At 42.7% G+C, this 19,075-nt stretch overlaps 1 protein-coding gene across 1 annotated transcript in view; it reads left to right on the top strand.

Annotated features, from left to right (window-relative positions):
- The window catches only part of LOC132095512 (M-protein, striated muscle-like), a 48,447-nt gene that overhangs the window by 17,291 nt on the left and 12,081 nt on the right, over positions 1-19,075 (top strand). The window contains exons 10-18 of the mRNA XM_059500587.1: positions 311-507; positions 588-641; positions 1,617-1,741; positions 1,843-2,026; positions 7,522-7,696; positions 8,433-8,554; positions 17,493-17,689; positions 17,777-17,903; positions 18,585-18,769. Coding sequence (XP_059356570.1) covers positions 311-507; positions 588-641; positions 1,617-1,741; positions 1,843-2,026; positions 7,522-7,696; positions 8,433-8,554; positions 17,493-17,689; positions 17,777-17,903; positions 18,585-18,769 — 1,366 coding nt within the window. The remainder of the gene's footprint in view (positions 1-310; positions 508-587; positions 642-1,616; positions 1,742-1,842; positions 2,027-7,521; positions 7,697-8,432; positions 8,555-17,492; positions 17,690-17,776; positions 17,904-18,584; positions 18,770-19,075) is intronic.

Below are 19,075 nucleotides of genomic sequence, written 5' to 3'. Positions count from 1 at the left end.
GTTCTTGTTTTAAGCATAAACTCATTTAATTTTGATCTGTTTCTCAGAAAGCAAGCCTTCTGATCTTCATTTTGCATCTAAAGTAAATATATCTTCATTGTTTACACATAATTTTTTTTTCAATGCATGCAACAATTATTCCAAAAATTGTAATAATTTCTGCTTCAATTGAAGACCTTTAAGATTCAGTTGTGGAAGGGAGAATTAAGACTTTTAATGACCTTTTGAAACCAGCAGAAGCCCTATAGAACATCAGACTGTATATATCCTGGTGCATTAAATTGTATTTCCCTCCCTCTTCTTGCTGCAGGTGTGAAGTTGGTACGACACACTGGTCGCAATGCAATGACACTCCGGTGAAGTTTGCACGCTTCCCTGTAACGGGTCTGGTGGAAGGACGAAGCTATGTGTTTCGAGTGCGTGCGGTGAACAAGGCAGGCCTGAGCCATCCATCCCGTGTGGCTGAACCAGTAGCTGCTATGGACCCTTCAGACCGCACTAGAAAAGGTACAGCCAGATCAACAGAGCAAATCCACAAAAACTAAACGACAACAAAGCAAGCAGTAAAATACACTGTTGTTCTGTAGGAACCTCTGCTCCTTGGACTGGACAAATCATTGTGACTGAGGAGGAGCCTGTGGGTGAGAAATGTCAAATCAAAATGATCTCTTTTTGTCATTAAAAACATTTAAATACAGGGATTCCTATAGAAGCCACCATAGATTATTTAAGTCATAATCGAAAGTTAACAAATATAACTTATTGTTCTCTTTTTATTGAGAAAATTTCTCACATTGACTTCCTGTATCATAATAATAAGACACTTTCCATTGATTACCGCTTAGTATCTCATAAAAATGAGAAACTTTCTCATAATAAGGACTTGGTATCTCATTATAGAGAATATTTATTGTAAAAATGACTTTATGTATATAATGAGTTCATGTGATGATATTTAGAGTATAAATCTCATTATTATGATAACATTTTATTATAGTGAAAAACTTCATATCTCATTAGAATAAACTCTCTAATGACTTCTTATCTTATAATACTGTGAAACTTTATAATTATAATAAAATGTCCTACTATTATTAAGTTAAATAGAAAATAAATCTCATTATAATGACTTTTCATTAAAAAAAATTCGTATTAAATCACGCACATCTCATATTAGTGAAAAACTTCTTGATAGTTATGACTGATGAGAATCTAATCATTATGAGAATTTTCTCATTTTTTTAGGCATTTTATATATATGTATGTATAAAGAGAACATTTCACATTTTTTTGAGTGTCTCATAACCTTAAAGTGTCACATTTTTATGAGAAACCAAGGCATTATAAGGAGAACATCTCTCATTATTAAGAAAATAGTTTCACATTGTTATGGCCTACGTGATCATATTTTTACTGAACTTTGGTGGAAACAGGTTTCCACTGGGAATCTTTATAAAATAATAATAAAAAGTACACTGATTAGATGCTATATCTGTATTTTTGAGATCTCCTTGCCATGTCCATTGTATTCTCGTTCGAAATCCCTCAGTTTATTACATAAAACTGATCAATTAACCCACATGCTGCATTTTGTATTTGATCTTGAACTCATGTAGATGGAGTGGTTCCCAGCAGACCTTGTGATCTCTCAGTCATTGAAGCCACTAAAAACTATGTGGTGTTGAGCTGGAAGCCTCCAGGGGACAAGGGCCACCAAGGGGTTATGTATTACGTGGAGAAGGTCAGACTCTATAACCACTGCCAGTGGCATTTATATATTTAATAAAGTGTATGTTGAAGACTGTTGTTTGTAATTGGTTCAGTAATAATGTGTGTGTGCAGTGTGTGTCTGGCACAGAAAGCTGGCAGCGAGTCAACACTGAAATCCCCGTCAGATCTCCACGTTTCGCTCTTTTTGATCTGGCCGAGGGAAAATCTTACCGCTTCCGCGTTCGCTGCTGCAACTCAGCCGGTGTTGGTGAACCATCCGAACCGACCGAAGCCACCACGGTTGGGGACAAGCTGGGTATGATATATTCAACGACAGCATCTTTACAAAGCAAAAGATCAAGGAAATATTTATATTTTTATGATTATGGCATACTGATATATCATACTGTTGTGTTAGGCTGTCTGGAATACTTACAGTAATTCTGGTTTGTGAAGCCAGCACTACTTTCACATCCTTCATTTCTTGTTTCACACAAATGCAACTAGTGCCATCTTGCATCTTAATTATTGTTTTTCTAAATTAAATTAGAGGACTTAAGTATTATACACTGAAAACAAAATATCACTATTATTATTATTGTGGAAATCTTTTAGAATATGTGCGATCTGAAAACAATTTCTACTCATGTCATGTAATTATTTATCTGCTAAGTAGTCACTTAAAAAGAAGGCTGCATGTTCATCTTGTTTGAACTTGTTCGTCCGAAGCTTTGAGTTTATTACAAGTGAGCTAATAAAATATTTAAACTCCACTCATATTACATTCACTCCTCATTTACCATTTGTGCAAATGATTACCAACGTAATTACTGTTACGGATCACACAGGAGACAGAGGAGTAACAGATGAAGTTGGTTTATTAAAGACACAAGCAGAGGAGCAGGTAGTGAGGAGTGGATGGGCGTTGGGATCCGTGCCGGGAAGGTAGTGACTTCAGGAAGGGTAGGTGAACCACACACACGCACTTTAGGGGAATCGGTATCTTCGGAGGCAATCCTTAGAGAGAAGGTAGAAGAGGAGTTAGTCCTAATAGTAAGCATACAGGAATGATCTTGTCGCAAACGTGACCGGACGATGACTGAGTGCGTGTGTGGCTTTTATGGTGCAGAGTGGGTGATGAGGAGCAGGTGGTGATGACTAGTATTCAGGTAAGGGTGTGCGCTGTGATTGTGTGGAGGTGGAACCTGGCGTGTTTGTAACAGTACCCCCCTCCCGAGGGCCGGGGACCCCGACGACGTGGTGGGCATCCTCTTCCCCTGGGAGCTGGTCGGTTGGGGTGAATGGAATGGAAGGTATCCAGTAAGGCGGGATTCAAGATGTCGTTGCGTGGGACCCAGGAACGTTCCTCTGGACCGTATCCCTCCCAGTCCACTAGGTATTCCAGCTGCCCACCACGCCGCCGGGAGTCCAGGATGTCCTTGACTGTATAAGCTGCACCGTCATCTAGGAGGAGAGGAGGGGGGTTTCCGTCTCGCCAGGTTCTGTGGAGGGAGAAACAGAGGGATGGTGAGGTTTCAGGAGTGATACATGAAATGTAGGGTGAATCCGGTACTCAGGGGGAAGCTGGAGTTTATAAGTGACCGGATTTATCTGCTGGGTGATAGTGAATGGGCCAATGAATCTGGGACTAAGCTTGCAGCAGGGTAGACGCAGGCGGATGACCCGGGTAGACAGCCAAACCTTCTGACCGGGTTGGTATTGGGGGGCCTCAGACCGGCGAAGGTCGGCTGTCGTCCTGCGTCTGCGAAGCGCCCGTTGTAGCTGGTGATGAGCCGCGTCCCAGACCCTCTCGCTCTCCCGGAACCAGTAGTCGACTGCGGGAACATCCGAGGGCTCTCCTGACCAGGGGAATAGAGGTGGCTGGTAGCCGCGTACGCACTGGAAGGGTGTGAGTCTGGTGGTGGGTTGACGGAGGGAGTTCTGTGCGTACTAGGCCCACCCCAGGAATTGGTTCCAGGAGTTCTGGTGGCCGTGACAGAAGGTGCGGAGGAAGCGTCCGATCTCCTGGACCTTCCTCTCCGTCTGCCTGTTAGATTGTGGGTGATAGCCGGAGGACATGCTGATGGCCACACCTAGGAGGGAGTGAAACGCTCTCCATACCCGGGAGATGAACTGGGGGCCCCGATGAGACACTATGTCTTCTGGGATGCCGAAGTACCTGAAGACATGGTTAAACATCAGTTCTGCCGCTTCCATGGCAGTGGGTAGGCCCTTCATGGGAAGAAGACGACAAGCTTTAGAAAATCGATCCACAATTACTAGTATACATGTGTTATTGTCAGAGGGTGGAAAGTCCGTGATGAAATCCACCCCTAGGTGTGACCACGGACGTTTGGGAACGGGCAGAGGATGAAGTTTGCCAGATGGTAGATGGCGAGGACTCTTGGACATGGCGCAGCTGGTACATCCACTCACGTACCTTCTGACATCCGAGGCCATGTTGGGCCACCAGAAGCGTTCCCGTAGCAACGAGAGGGTTTCATTGACCCCCGGGTGACCAGTGCCAAGTGATGTATGGGTGGAGTGGATAAGTGGAGTGCGCCGTGTCCTGGGGATATATTGGTGTCCTGGTGGGCAACCCGGCGGGGTGTTGTTAGGAGGTTCGGCAGGAGGAAGAGTCTCAACTGACCAGGTGATAGGGGCAACTATGAGCTTGTCCTGGAGGATGGGTTCCGGGTTTTCTGACCTTTCTTTGGGTGCGTAACATCTGGATAGAGCATCGGCCTTTACGTTCTTTGCCCCTGGGCGGTAGGAGATGGAAAACTGGACGCGGTTGAAGAATAACGCCCAGCGGGCCTGTCTGGGGTTGAGTCTCTTGGCTGCTCTAAGGTATTCCAGGTTCTTGTGGTCAGTGAGAACTTGAAATGGGTGTTTGGCTCCCTCCAGCCAATGTCTTCACTCCTCCAGGGCAAGTTTGATGGCAAGTAACTCCCTATTCCCGATGTCATAGTTTACCTCCGCCGGGTTGAGTTTCCTGGAGAAGAAGGCACATGGATGGAGGCGGCTGGGAGTCCCCTGCTGCTGTGAAAGGACCGCTCCCACTCCGGTGGTAGAGGCGTCCACTTCCACTACAAATGGCAGATCGGGGTCTGGATGTACAAGGAGTGGGGCGGTCGTGAAGGCTCGCTTGAGGGCCTGGAAGGCCTCGGTGGCAGCAGGAGTCCAAGACAGAGATTTGGGCTTCTGGCGAAGGAGGTTGGTTAGAGGGCTGGTGATTGTACTAAAATTCTGAATGAATCATCTATAAAAGTTGGCGAAGCCAAGGAATCGTTGCAATTCCTTAATAGTGGTTGGAATGGGCCAGTCCCTGACTGCGCTCACCTTCCCCTCGTCCAGCCGGATGCCACTGCGGTCGATGGTATACCCAAGGAACTGCACTGAGGGTTGATGGAAAGAACACTTCTCTGCTTTCAGATAGAGCTGGTAGTCCCTCAGGCGTTGCAGGACCTCCCTAACGTGGCACTGATGTTCTACCAGGCTCCGGAAGTATATCAGGATGTCATCAATGTAAACTAGGACGAACTGGTGGAGGAAATCCCGGAGCACCTCATGTATGAAATCCTGGAATACAGAGGTCCAACTTGGTGAATACAGTGGCACCACGGAGATGTTCCAGGGCCGCTGGGACGAGGGGAAGTGGATACCGGAATTTCTGAGTTATCTTATTTTAGGCTCTATAATCAATGCATGGCCGCAAACCTCCATCTTTCTTGGCCACGAAGAAGAAGCTGGACGCAGCAGGGTAGGTAGATGGGCGGATGTATCCTTGTACCAGCGCCTCCTTGATGTAGTCCTCCTTGGCCTTCTCCTCGGGAATGGATAGGGGATATATCCGTCCCCTTGGCACTGGTTCACCCAGCAGCAGATCTATTGAACAGTCCCACGGCCGGTGTGGAGGCAGCTCGTAGGCCCGCTTAGGGCAGAAGACATCGCTGAAGGGGGCGTAGCACTGGGGAATGGAGATGGATTGGTTCTCGACAGGGCTTTCAATGGATGTGGAGTAAACTGGTAGTGGTTCAGGGGGATGTTCCAAGGGAACAGGGCAGCCGGAGATACATGATTGAAAGCAAGCTTCGCCCCACTTCAAGATTTCTCCGGTCTTCCAGGAGATCACAGGGTTATGCTGCTCCAACCATGGGCGCCCTAGGATTACGTCAGCGGTGGAGTCCTCCAGAACCAGCAGATGGATTTCCTCATGATGTAGGAGTCCTGTCTGGAGGGAAATGGGACCCACACAGTGACGTACATATTTTTTGCTTAACGGCCTGCCGGTGATTGTGTGGATCTGGTAAGCGGCCGGCATGGCCATGGTTGGGAGCCTTAGCTGACGGCAGAGAGCGCCGGAGATGAAGTTGCCGGCTGACCCAGAATCGAGGAGGGGGAAACTGGAAGAGATACATCAGCGGCAGTAAGTGTCACAACAGTGTTGAGTGGTTTCATTTGGTATCGTGAAGGGAAAATGGCACTCACCATAGGACGAGGAGGACAGACAGGGCACACAGCAATGGTATGCCCCGGAGCTGCACAGTACAAACACTGGTTCTGGGCCAGCCATCTCTGACGCTCCGCCATAGTGAGGCGGTATGAGTCTACTATCATGGGTTCGTTGGCTGGTTCTGGGGAGCTGACGTTCTCTGGTCGGCAAAGTGGTGTGGAGGATGGCGCCTGGCCCTGGTGCTCTTCTAAGCACGACTGCATATGAGTGGCGAAGCGGATGGACAGCTGGATGAATCGCTTGAGGCCGATGGTATCCTCGTATGCAGCGAGATGCAACCGCACTCTGGGTTCCAGTCCTTGGCGGTAAGTCGTTAGCAAGGCTTGTTCGTTCCATCCACTGGAGGCCGCCAGGGTTCTGAACTGCAAGGCATATTCATTGACAGACATTTTCAATCGTTTTAAATTGTACAGCCTCTCACCTATCGAGGAATCCCAGGCAGGTCTGCCGAAAACTTTGCGGAAGTGTTCGATGAAGCTAGAATATGACTGAATCACTGGGTTATTTTGAGTCCAGAGTGAATCTGCCCACAGTTATGCTTTGCCTTGCAATTGGGAAATGATGGATGCTACCTTAGAGCGGTCCGTTGGATACGAGAGCGGTTGCATCTCCAGGACCAGTGAACACTGAAGCAGGAAACCGCTGCATTCCTCCGCCGAACCAGAGTAGGGTGCCGGCCTGGCCATGGGACTGGCGTGCACGGCAGGTGAAGGAGGGATGACGGGATCGGCGGAAGTGCTCACTGGTGGTGGGGAAGCAGGTGCTGACATGAGTGTCAGACGGAGTGCATCAACAAGGTCTTGGAAGGGATCCGTGAGGCTCATGCTTGTGTCTCTCGGTGCTGGTCCGGTCATCTGTTACGGATCACACAGGAGACAGAGGAGTAACAGATGAAGTTGGTTTATTAAAGACACAAGCAGAGGAGCAAGTAGTGAGGAGTGGATGGGCGTTGGGATCCGTGCCGGGAAGGTAGTGACTTCAGGAAGGGTAGGTGAACCACACACACGCACTTTAGGGGAATAGGTATCTTCAGAGGCAATCCTTAGAGAGAAGGTAGAAGAGGAGTTAGTCCTAATAGTAAGCATACAGGAATGATCTTGTCGCGAACGATGAGGAGCAGGTGGTGATGACTAGTATTCAGGGTGTGCACTGTGATTGTGTGGAGGTGGAACCTGGCATGTTTGTAACAATTTGTTTGTTTGTTTGTTTTTTGTTTACAGCACGCAGATAATTATTGTTTATAAATTCTATAATAGCATAATAGAGTAATAGACTTTTATGTCACCTGCCTGCAGATATCCCATCAGCCCCGGGCCGTGTGGTTCCCACCCGTAATACAGACACATCTGTGGTGGTTTCATGGGAAGCGTCACGTGACGCTAAAGAGCTGGTGGGCTACTACATTGAGAGCAGCATTGCTGGGAGCAATGCTTGGGAGCCATGCAACAACAAACCAGTTAAAGGCACAAGGTAGGTATTTTTCTTTACAGTGTAATGATAATTAATCAAATCACACAAGCAAGAGTGCTGGTGTACTTAATATCTCAGCTGTAACATGGCCATAGGCACACGGCAGAGTGATCACAGACTAATATTCAGTAAAACAGCACGATTCCAAAAGTGAGATTGCTTTTACACAATATTTCTATAAACATCATTCTATATTCTTTAATTATTATAAAGTCACTTATGTTTCAGACACAAATTGGCCATGTGGTGTGTAGATTCTTTCTCCTCCAATGAAAATCACCTGTATGATTTCACCTGAGATAAACATTTTAATGCTTGGTTCTGATTGGTTGGCGAGCGTTCTGAGGCGTGCTAATATTTTTTTTAGGAAACACAGGGCTAAAGTAGTTTCAGGCAGCTCCATATCACTACACCAGATGACTTCAGTTGTTTCGAATCTTCCTACAGCAAAAGATTCAAAACCCACTGATGCACTGACCAAGCCACTAAATATAACAAATAAAATGACAAAGTATTTAAATTATGTTTTATTACCAATGGAAAGCACGCTTTCTCCCGTTCTTTACCGAACAAATGCACACATACGGGTAACATACCACCTCGACTGTGCAGATTTTTTGCCAGTTATTTTGTTATTTACTGAATGCTATGCAAACATTTTTTTAGGAGATTTAGCTCCAAAGACTTCCATTTTATGTTGTAATATATTAACTTTTGTCTATATGTGTTCATGCAGATTTATCTGTCATGGCTTGACTACAGGCGAGAGTTATGTTTTCCGGGTAAGAGCAGTCAATGCTGCGGGAATCAGTGAATTCTCACAAGAATCAGAAGCCATTACAGTTAAAGCTGCTATTGGTAAGTCATTTATCAACTCTTATTGATATCACTAAGATGGTTAGAATGTGAAAAACTTAGTGTGTGCAGATACATTTACAATAATTTCAACAACAATACAACATAATATAAGACAATATGAATTGCAAAAATTAAAAATAAAATCCACTGGGAATTAGACTTGATACCACTACACAAAGAGGGTCGTTTAAGAGCGTGTTTTTTGATTATTGTCTCTTTTTGGTTTGCTTGTTTGATTGGCTGCAAAGCTGTAATGCATGCTCTTAAAACATTTTTTGATATATAATATATAAATATATAATGTATATAAAATAAATAATACATAAACCATAAATATTAGAATTTTAATTGTACTGTTCTGTTAAAAAAATAGAATATTTATGGTTTATGTCTAGTTTTATGTATTATTATGTGTGTGTATGTATGCATATGTACAGTATATATTACAATTATATATTATTATTGTAGTTCTATTTTGGTCCTTAGTTGATCACTTGTCTGCTGTGACATTGTTTTGTTCAGTTTATTTTCATGCAAAAAATTAATTTATTTTTAATCAGTAATTGTCATTATTTTACATGACCATCAAAAAATAGGCCTTTTGAGGCAATAAGTTAATTTGTCTTGCAGTTTTTAAGTATATATAGATATAGAAACATAGAATGATTTTAAGCTGTCATATGATGATCAATTAATAATATATATATATTAAATATTAATGTAAAATCTAGATGATGACTGGTTGTTGTTATTTTGGCTGCTGGTCGACTTACAGACATGTTGTAGTTAGTTGCATTATGTGGCTTTCTTTGAGTTTTATGTGTTTTATGTCCTTTTTCATAAAGACTCAGAACAAATAACCTTTGTGGCTTTAAAATGCATCAACTACACTTAATAACAAATGATCTTTATTAAAGTTTATTTTCTTTTCATTTCCATTTGCTCATTTCTGTTGAAAAAAATTTTTATTGCTCGTTTTCATTGCTTCTTCATAATTTGAATAGAATATTGCAAAAACAAATTTGTCTGTCTCTTGCTTGCATACAGACTTCTGCTTACGTTTAAGAGTTAAATAAAAGGAATTAACTTTGAAGCATGGTGAATGTGATTGTGTTTTATTCATGTCTGCTCTCTCTTGCTGTTTTCTCTGCGGTATTCTTCATGGTGTGTGTCTGGAGTCAGGGGGTAATGGGGTCGAACCTAAAGGGACGGGGTCAAAACACTGGCCACAGAGGCCAGCCAACTGCTTTAAATGAAGGCAAACAGGGCAAGAGAGCCAGTCAGAGAAAAACAGAACCTGCTTGTGGGCAGGAAACTGCTAAACATGTTGCAAACTCTAGCACTGAATTATTAAAGCCCAACTTTATCTGAAAGGAGTCTGCAACAGAATTGCCAGACAATCATAAGTCCTCAGTAAACACTTCTCTGGAAACAAGAGAAAGCAGGAGATCGAGAGAGAGGATGAAGAGGCTCAGGTTCAATTCAATTCAATTCAAGTTTATTTGTATAGCGCTTTTTACAATACAAATCGTTACAAAGCAACTTTACAGAAAATTATGTTTCTACAATATTTAGTAGTAGCTAGTAGTTTGTGCACGTTTGACAGGATTTTAGAAAAAATAAAAAATAATAATACAAGACGTAGTCAGCTAGACGATGAACTATCAATATTATTAATTAATAGTTATCATATGATGCAGTCACACATGTAGCAATAATTATTTAGTTCTGTTGTTTATTCAAGGTTAGGATCATCTGGGGTCCTCTGAGGGTCAGCATCATCTCTTCTCAGGTGTTCTGGATCCAGACTGGAGCTTGTGTAAATCCTAGTTACCACAGGATGTAAATCCCGTGGCAAAACATAGAAACAAAATAGAGACATCATTAGCATAGCTGCTGATCCAACAAAGTAAAATTAGTTTAACCCAAGCTAAAGAATAAAAATGCACATTTGATCAGATGCAACTACACTCACAATTTAAAAGATACATTTTTCATATGCTTGGCGAAAGAGATGTGTTTTTAATCTAGATTTAAACAGAGAGAGTGTGTCTGAACCCCGAACATTATCAGGAAGGCTATTCCAGAGTTTGGGAGCCAAATGTGAAAAAGCTCTACCTCCTTTAGTGGACTTTGCTATCCTAGGAACTACCAAAAGTCCGGCGTTTTGTGACCTTAGGGTGCGTGATGGGTTGTAGCGTGGTAGAAGGCTAGTTAGGTACGCAGGAGCTAAACCATTTAGGGCCTTATAGGTAAGTAATGATAATTTGTAACTGATTCGGAACTTAATAGGTAGCCAGTGCAGAGACTGTAAAATTGGGGTAATATGATCATATTTTCTTGACCTCGTAAGGACTCTAGCTGCTGCATTTTGGACCACCTGTAGCTTGTTTATTGACGAAGCAGGACAACCACCTAGAAGTGCATTACAATAGTCCAGTCTAGAGGTCATGAATGCATGAACTAGCTTTTCTGCATCAGAAACAGATAACATGTTTCGTAGCTTGGCAATGTTTCTAAGATGGAAGAATGCAGTTTTTGTAACATTGGAAATATGATTTTCAAAAGACAAATTGCTGTCTAATATAACACCCAGATTTCTGACTGTAGAGGAAGTAACAGTACATCCGTCTAGTTGCAGATTGTAATCTACAAGATTCTGTGTAGTGTTTTTGGTCCAATAATTAATATCTCTGTCTTATCCGAATTTAATTGGAGAAAATTATTTGTCATCCAATCTTTTACATTTTTAACACACTCTGTTAGCTTAGATAATTGGGAAGTTTCATCTGGTCTCGTTGAGATATATAGCTGAGTATCATCAGCATAACAGTGGAAGCTAATTCCGTATTTTCTAATAATATTACCAAGGGGCAACATGTATATTGAAAATAGAAGGGGACCTAGGACGGATCCTTGTGGCACTCCATATTTTACTGATGATAAATGAGATGACACCCCATTTAAGTAAACAAAATGGTAGCGATCGGACAGGTAGGATCTAAACCATCTTAGAGCCTGCCCTTGAATACCTGTATAGTTTTGTAATCGATCTATGAGTATGTCATGATCTATGGTGTCGAACGCAGCACTAAGATCAAGTAAGACTAGAAATGAGATGCAGCCTTGATCTGACGCAAGGAGCAGGTCATTTGTAATTTTAACAAGTGCAGTTTCTGTGCTATGGTGGGGCCTAAAACCCAACTGAAATTCTTCATACAGATCATTTTTATGCAGGAAGGTGCTCAATTGAGCAGACACAACTTTTTCTAAAATTTTAGACATAAATGGAAGATTTGAAATAGGCCTATAATTTGCCAGTACACTAGGATCTAGTTTTGGTTTCTTAATAAGAGGCTTGATAACCGCCAGCTTGAATGGTTTTGGGACGTGACCTAAAGATATCGATGAGTTAATGATATTGAGAAGCGGTTCTTCGGCTACAGGTAACAGCTCTTTCAGTAATTTAGTGGGTACAGGATCTAATAAACATGTTGTTGGTTTAGATACAGTGATAAGTTTATTTAGCTCTTCCTGTCCTATAGTTGTAAAGCACTGCAGTTTATCTTTGGGTGCAATGGATGAAACTGAAGTGTTAGACGCTGTAGAATCTACATTCGCTATTATATTTCTAATGTTATCTATTTTATCAGTGAAGAAATTCATAAAGTCATTACTATTTAACGTTGGTGGAATATTTGAATCAGGTGGCGTCTGGTAATTTGTTAACTTAGCCACTGTGCTAAATAAAAACCTTGGATTGTTTTGGTTATTTTCTATGAGTTTGTGTATTTGCTCTGCCCTAGCAGTTTTTAGAGCCTGTCTATAGCTGGACATACTGTTTTTCCATGCAATTCTAAAAACTTCCAAGTTAGTTTTTCTCCATTTGCGTTCAAGACTACGAGTTACTTTCTTGAGAGAGTGAGTATTACTGTTATACCATGGCACAGTACGTTTTTCTCTAACCTTTTTCAATTTGATGGGGGCAAAAGCTTCTAATGTATTAGAGAAAATAGTGCCCATGTTGTCAGTAATTTCGTCTAATTCATGTGTATTTATGGGTACAAAAAGCAGTTGAGATAGATCAGGCAGGTTATTTGCGAATCTGTCTTTGGTGGCTGGAACAATAGTTCTGCCCAGACGGTAACGCTGAGACATATAGTTAATATCAGTTATACGCAGCATGCACGATACAAGGAAATGGTCTGTAATATCATCACATTGGGGTACAATATCTATAGCAGTAAGGTCGATTCCATGCGATATAATTAGATCTAGTGTATGATTAAAACGATGAGTGGGCCCGGTGACATTTTGCTTGACTCCAAAGGAGTTTATTAGGTCAGTAAACGCAAGTCCTAATGTATCATTTGCATTATCAACGTGAATATTAAAATCTCCCATGATTAGCGCCTTATCAACTGTAACTAGAAGGTCTGAGAGGAAATCTGCAAATTCTTTTAGGAATTCTGTATACGGCCCTGGTGGTCTATACACAGTAGCCAGAGCAAGAGATTTCTTTTGCATGTCTGACAGTGTAACATTTAGCAGAAGTATTTCGAATGAGCTAAACCTGTATCCTGTTTTCTGGGAAACATTGAGAATATCACTATATATTGTTGCAACACCTCCGCCACGACCAGTCTGACGGGGCTCATGCTTATAACAGTAGTTTGGTGGAGTAGACTCATTTAGACCAAAATAATCATTTGGTTTTAGCCAGGTTTCAGTCAAGCAGAGTACATCAAAACTATTATCTGTGATCATTTCATTTACAATAACTGCTTTGGGTGTGAGTGATCTAATATTTATGAGCCCAAACTTTAAAAATTGTTTTTGTTCATTTACTTTACATTTTTCTGGTTTAATTACGATAAGATTTTTTCTAGATCCTACATTATATTTTGACCTCAATATTCGGGGAACAGACACAATCTTAATAGTTTTTACAGCGCAAGTACTTTTATCATTTAAGCGGGTGGAACAAAACTCATCATAATAGTTATTAGAGAATTGTCTTACTAGTCACATGGAGCGAAGTGTCCTGGAGATGTTGTCAGAGAGCAGCTCGGCTCCGATTCTGCTGGGGTGTAATCCATCAGCGCGAAACAGAAAAGATTCCAGTTATTAACAAATAGCAGTTTCTGTTCTTTACACCATGACAACAACCATTCATTTAAAGCAAAAAGTCTACTGAACCTTTCGTGTCCTCGTCGATACGTGGGCAGTGGTCCTGACACGACGATGGTCGCCGCGGGCGTCGTGCTGCGAACCGTCTCGATCAGGCTGCTGAAGTCCCTCTTCAGCATCTCCTTCTGCCGCAGCGTGGTGTCGTTAACCCCGGCGTGAAGCACGACCGCTCTGGGGCTCTCCTCGGCCTTCAGGATCGCCGGTATCTGCGCAGAAACATCGAGAACACGAGCACCAGGGAAACAATGAGTGTGCACTTTACCTTCGGCTAACGTAGCACTTACGTGTCGGACGATGGAGTCTCCGATGATCACAGCGTCGCGTCCTGTCTCGCGGAGGGGAGCGAAGCGGTTCCGGATGGAGATGTCGAAGGCAGGAGGGGGAGAAGTCGTCGCCCGGGACCCGGCTCGCGTCCTCCGCTGTGGATGCACCCAGGGTCCGTGGTGTCCCGGCGTCGCAGTGAAGGACATCTGGGAAGATCGCGTCCTGGGTGCACCGGGCCTGTGCAGAGAAACACACGGAGTAGACGTGGTGGGACTGTTAGCAACACGCTGTATACTTACCCTGGACTTGTGAGCGTCAGCCCGGGATGATTCCAGCGCGGCTCTCCGCTCTCTCAGCTGGGCCTGCCTTTCCTCCAGGTTGCGAATCTGCTTCCCCACGGCCTCGAGCTCGAGCTGCACAGAGTGGAGACATTCATCCGCCATTAAAGCAAGTAACAGTGAGTACAGCAGTGGTAATGTGTGTGAATAGAGTATTAGCAATGTAAGCGCAGTTAGCAGCAACCACGCCGCTGATGTTAACGGGCTAAAAGCTAATAGCGGACCCGGGAGATCAAAATAAAACTAGTAATAGCGAGGCGCTCTGATTGTTTTTGTTGTAGAATACAATAGAGGATATATTCACACGTTATATAAACGGAAACGATGATGTATAAAATTGATTTTTAAGTTAGAAATAGTCAATGAAAAGAATATAGTGACGGAGCTCAAACGCAGTACAGCCGCCAACAACAAACAGGAAACAGGTGAGAAAAGAGAGAGAAAACCAACTCTCTGGAACATCACCCAGTTGTTGCACTTGACCTGTCTCCATTTTCTTCTTCCCTGTTGTTTTTGTCATTCATTCTTAATATCTTTGCATTTTTGCATCTTGAGTTCTTTTTTTTTAAACACTTATTTAATGTATTGCAATCTATCCAGTTCACTTATAATCATGTATTTACTGTTAAACTGACCCTTGTGGATAGGAAGTTCACTCGTATCTTTAAAAAGAGCACTAATTACAAAAATCATATAATTAAAAACAATATAATTAGGTGCAAACTAAATGTAATGTTCTTGGACATTTATTTGCTTGTTAAATTCAATGAAACAAAAGTGTATCATATTTAAAATTCATATAAATGTCTATTTAAACTATAATAAATTGAATAAACTTGATACACTTAAGTGGGTCAAAAAAGCACTTTAATGTTCGTCTATGTAGGTCTTAAGTACATCTTTATAATTAATTCTGTTGTCTCTGAAATATGGCTAAAATACTGCTGAATGTATTAACAGACATGTATGGTAAATTAAAATATATTCTAATGTAATTTCTATTGAAACTGGTATCTCATGTGTTTAAATATATTTGTAATTACAAATTTCTAATTTAGTACATGTAAAATATAGTAATTTTAAACAATATTGAATAACACACTACAGTTGTTATTCAGTATTGTTTAAAATTAATGTAAGAGAGAATTTATTTTGTACATGGCCTTTTTTAAATTAATATTGCTTTATCCGCACTAACAGTTTTTAAAAATATACTTTTGAGACTTTAAATACACAACAAGTTCACATTCAGTACAATTAAGTGCACTTCTTTTTACAAGGGTCGACACAAGACCTTATTTTAGCAGATTAGCATATTGCAGTTGTCTTATTGACCTTGTAGTCATGCTGTGGTTATAAAGTATATCGACACGCACGTAAGACTGCAGAAATTGACTGGTCAGTCAAATCCATTGGAAAATCCAGCTAAAACCAGTTTCTAATTGTTTCTTGCTGGTCCAAGCTGGTCTACATACAGTAGTTGATCAGCTAAACCTGGTTTTGATCTGGCTGACCAAGCTGATTAGACCTAGTGAAGCACCTTGAACCAGAAACCTTACATTTACCATGTTCTAGAAACCAACTTGAACATCTTAAACTGACCTGTTTTTTCCAATGGGGTATCTACTAACTTTGATATATGGTAAATCGTCTCTGTAACGATAAACCTTCATATTCATCCGGAAGAAGGAGGCGGGAACCGGCGGACAATCAAAAACATTTTAATGATAACAAAATAAACACAAAACAGCGCACCAGCCCCTCACGGACGACTGGTGCGCATAAAATAAAACCCAAACACAACTAAAATCCCAGGCCTGGTCCTCTCTCGTCCTTCACTGTCGTCGCTCCAGTTTTATATCCTTCCATCTCCTCCATGGGCCTCGAGACCGGTGGGACGAACAGGTGTAGTTCATCTCCAATCACTCCCCCGGCCTCGCTCCCATGTCCCTCGGCCCCGCCCCACTCGTCACATACCCCCATCGCCCCTCGCAGGCCGGGGGGTACTCCCGAGACTGCGCTCTACTCCCCCCCCCCCCTCCCTCCGGGGGGGCCGCTCACGGGGACCTGCGGGAACCTGGGGGTAGGACAGACGAGGCGAGAGAAAAGGAGATGGAAGGAGGAGCGACAGAGACGAGAGAGGGGAGAGAGGAAAAAAAAAAAAAAAAAAAAATTCCGGTTCCCAGACGCACCGCTGCTCGGCCCTCCACCAGCTGGGCGATCTCCTCCGCGGTGCCTGGCGGTGGCACTGGACGGCCCTCGGCGGACGGCACGACACTCCTCCGCCGCCCGGTGGACGGCGACGGCTCCTCCGGTTTTGGGCAGCCGGCAGGAGTCCCCCGTTCCCTGCTCCTCCCCGTTCCGGCGGATGGCAGCAGGCTCCGGCCACCTGGCGAACGGCGCCGACTCCTCCGCTCCCTCACGGACGGCAGCCGTCTCTCCACATCGTGGGCGGCCGGTAGCGAGCTCGCCCGTCCCCGGCAACTCGCTCCAGCCCACCGCCTCGAGCGTCCATGGCGGCACACTCCTCTCCAGCTCGATGGCACCGCGGATTCACCACAGCGGCGAGGGATCTTCAGCAGCGCGTCCCTCCTTCTCCCGGGCTTCGGCACCACTGTAACGATAAACCTTCATATTCATCCGGAAGAAGGAGGCGGGAACCGGCGGACAATCAAAAACATTTTAATGATAACAAAATAAACACAAAACAGCGCACCAGCCCCTCACGGACGACTGGTGCGCATAAAATAAAACCCAAACACAACTAAAATCCCAGGCCTGGTCCTCTCTCGTCCTTCACTGTCGTCGCTCCAGTTTTATATCCTTCCATCTCCTCCATGGGCCTCGAGACCGGTGGGACGAACAGGTGTAGTTCATCTCCAATCACTCCCCCGGCCTCGCTCCCATGTCCCTCGGCCCCGCCCCACTCGTCACAGTCTCAGCTACAGACTTGTAAACCCTCAAATAACATAACTATCCACAAAAATGCATCAAGGGATCCTCTTTGGCTTCTTTTTTGCCAACAGCCATAATTGGCAATATGCTGGACACCTCCCTATTATACGACACCCTCCTTGCAATGTTATAGTGCTAGTCTGTACTTTTACAGTTCTGTAACCTCTACTACTACGCTCTCTATTCCTCAGCTTCACCCACTCCACCCTATGGCATCACTGTGCTGGAGTGTGTGCGGGACTCGATGGTATTAGCCTGGAAACAGCCCACTTTCATCGGCGGCGCTGACATCACTGGTTACTTCGTAGATTACCGTGAGGTCATCGGTGGAGTCCCAGGAAAATGGCATGAGGCGAATATTAAGTCTGTCAGTGACAGAGCTTACAGAGTAAGTAGGACATTTGTGTGATAACAAGCTAAATATTAGGCCATCATGTGGCTAATTTGTGACCTCCAACCTTGTCTTTCTGCCTAGGTTTCAGAGCTTAAGGAAAACATGCTGTACCAGTTCCAGGTACGTGCTGCCAACATGGCTGGTGTGGGCATCCCATCTCTTCCTAGCGAGACATTCAAGTGTGAGGAGTGGACTATTGCTGTACCAGGTAGGCACAAACTAATTTGAATTTTTTTTTACTTTCCAGAATTGACTTACAATAAATGTGACCCTTGTGTAAAAGTACATTTAAGTACTCTTTTAAAAACAGAATGCTTTTTAAAAGAGTACTTAAGTGTGTATACTTAAGTGTGAATGTAATGTTTTGGACACTTAATTGCATGCAACTACAATTGCAATTAATTATAGTTACATTTTATTATAAGTGCAATGAGCTGAACTTAAGAGTGAGATTTTGACCCACTTAAGTGGGACTTAAGTATATCTTAATTTATAATTACTTGTAATATTGTCTTTGAAATATAGTGTATATATAATAAGTGCACTGTTGAGCACTGACAAGCATTTATGGTAAACTTAAATATACTTTAATGTCATTACAAAGTGCACTTAAGTTTTTCCCAACTTTTTCGAAGTTCCCCATATTATAATTCCAATAGAATAAAATACACTGATAGATTTAAAGCACATCCTTCAGAATTCTGTAAGTAGATTTCACATGATATCTAACCTAATCTAAATAACCATTTAAGAATCTAAATATTTAAGACTCATCCAGTTTTGTTCCATGTTCCATGTTCCATTCACAGCACAGAACAAAACATATTCTCGTTTCTCACATCAGCTCTGTCTGAAATGCTCTACTCCAAAAAAAAAAACCTGTTTTTAGGACCACCCCATGACCTCCAAGTGCAGGAGGTGCGTAAGGACTATCTGGTCTTGCTCTGGAAAGCACCTGTCTATCAGGGTCGTGATCCTGTCAATGGATTCTACATTGATATCAAAGAGGCTGACGCAGACTTTGAGATGTGGAGAGGAGTCAATGAGAAAGCTACTGACAAGACATTCATGAAGGTTTGTATGTATATGAAAGCCTTAGGGCAGTGGAGTTTGTTAAGGGATGTGATATTTGTATACCTTTGAGAAAATTAAGTACTCTTGTAGCATACTTTTAAAATGAGTATTTATTGTGGAAATAATTTAAAAGGATAGACTTAAGTTAAAACTCAATGTAATGTTTTTGGACACTTAACTGCATGTTAATTGGAATTAAAATGAAAATATATTATATATTAAAATTTGTATTAAATGAAATTAGCTGAACTTTAAGAGTTTTTTTCGGAACCACTTAAGTAGAACTTAAGTACATATTTATATGTA

This window comes from Carassius carassius, chromosome 2 (genome assembly GCF_963082965.1).
Source record: "Carassius carassius chromosome 2, fCarCar2.1, whole genome shotgun sequence".
Classification (NCBI taxonomy): Eukaryota; Metazoa; Chordata; class Actinopteri; order Cypriniformes; family Cyprinidae; genus Carassius; species Carassius carassius.
The sequence above is the reverse complement of the archived record's forward strand: the minus strand, read 5'-3'. Positions and strand labels throughout refer to the sequence as shown.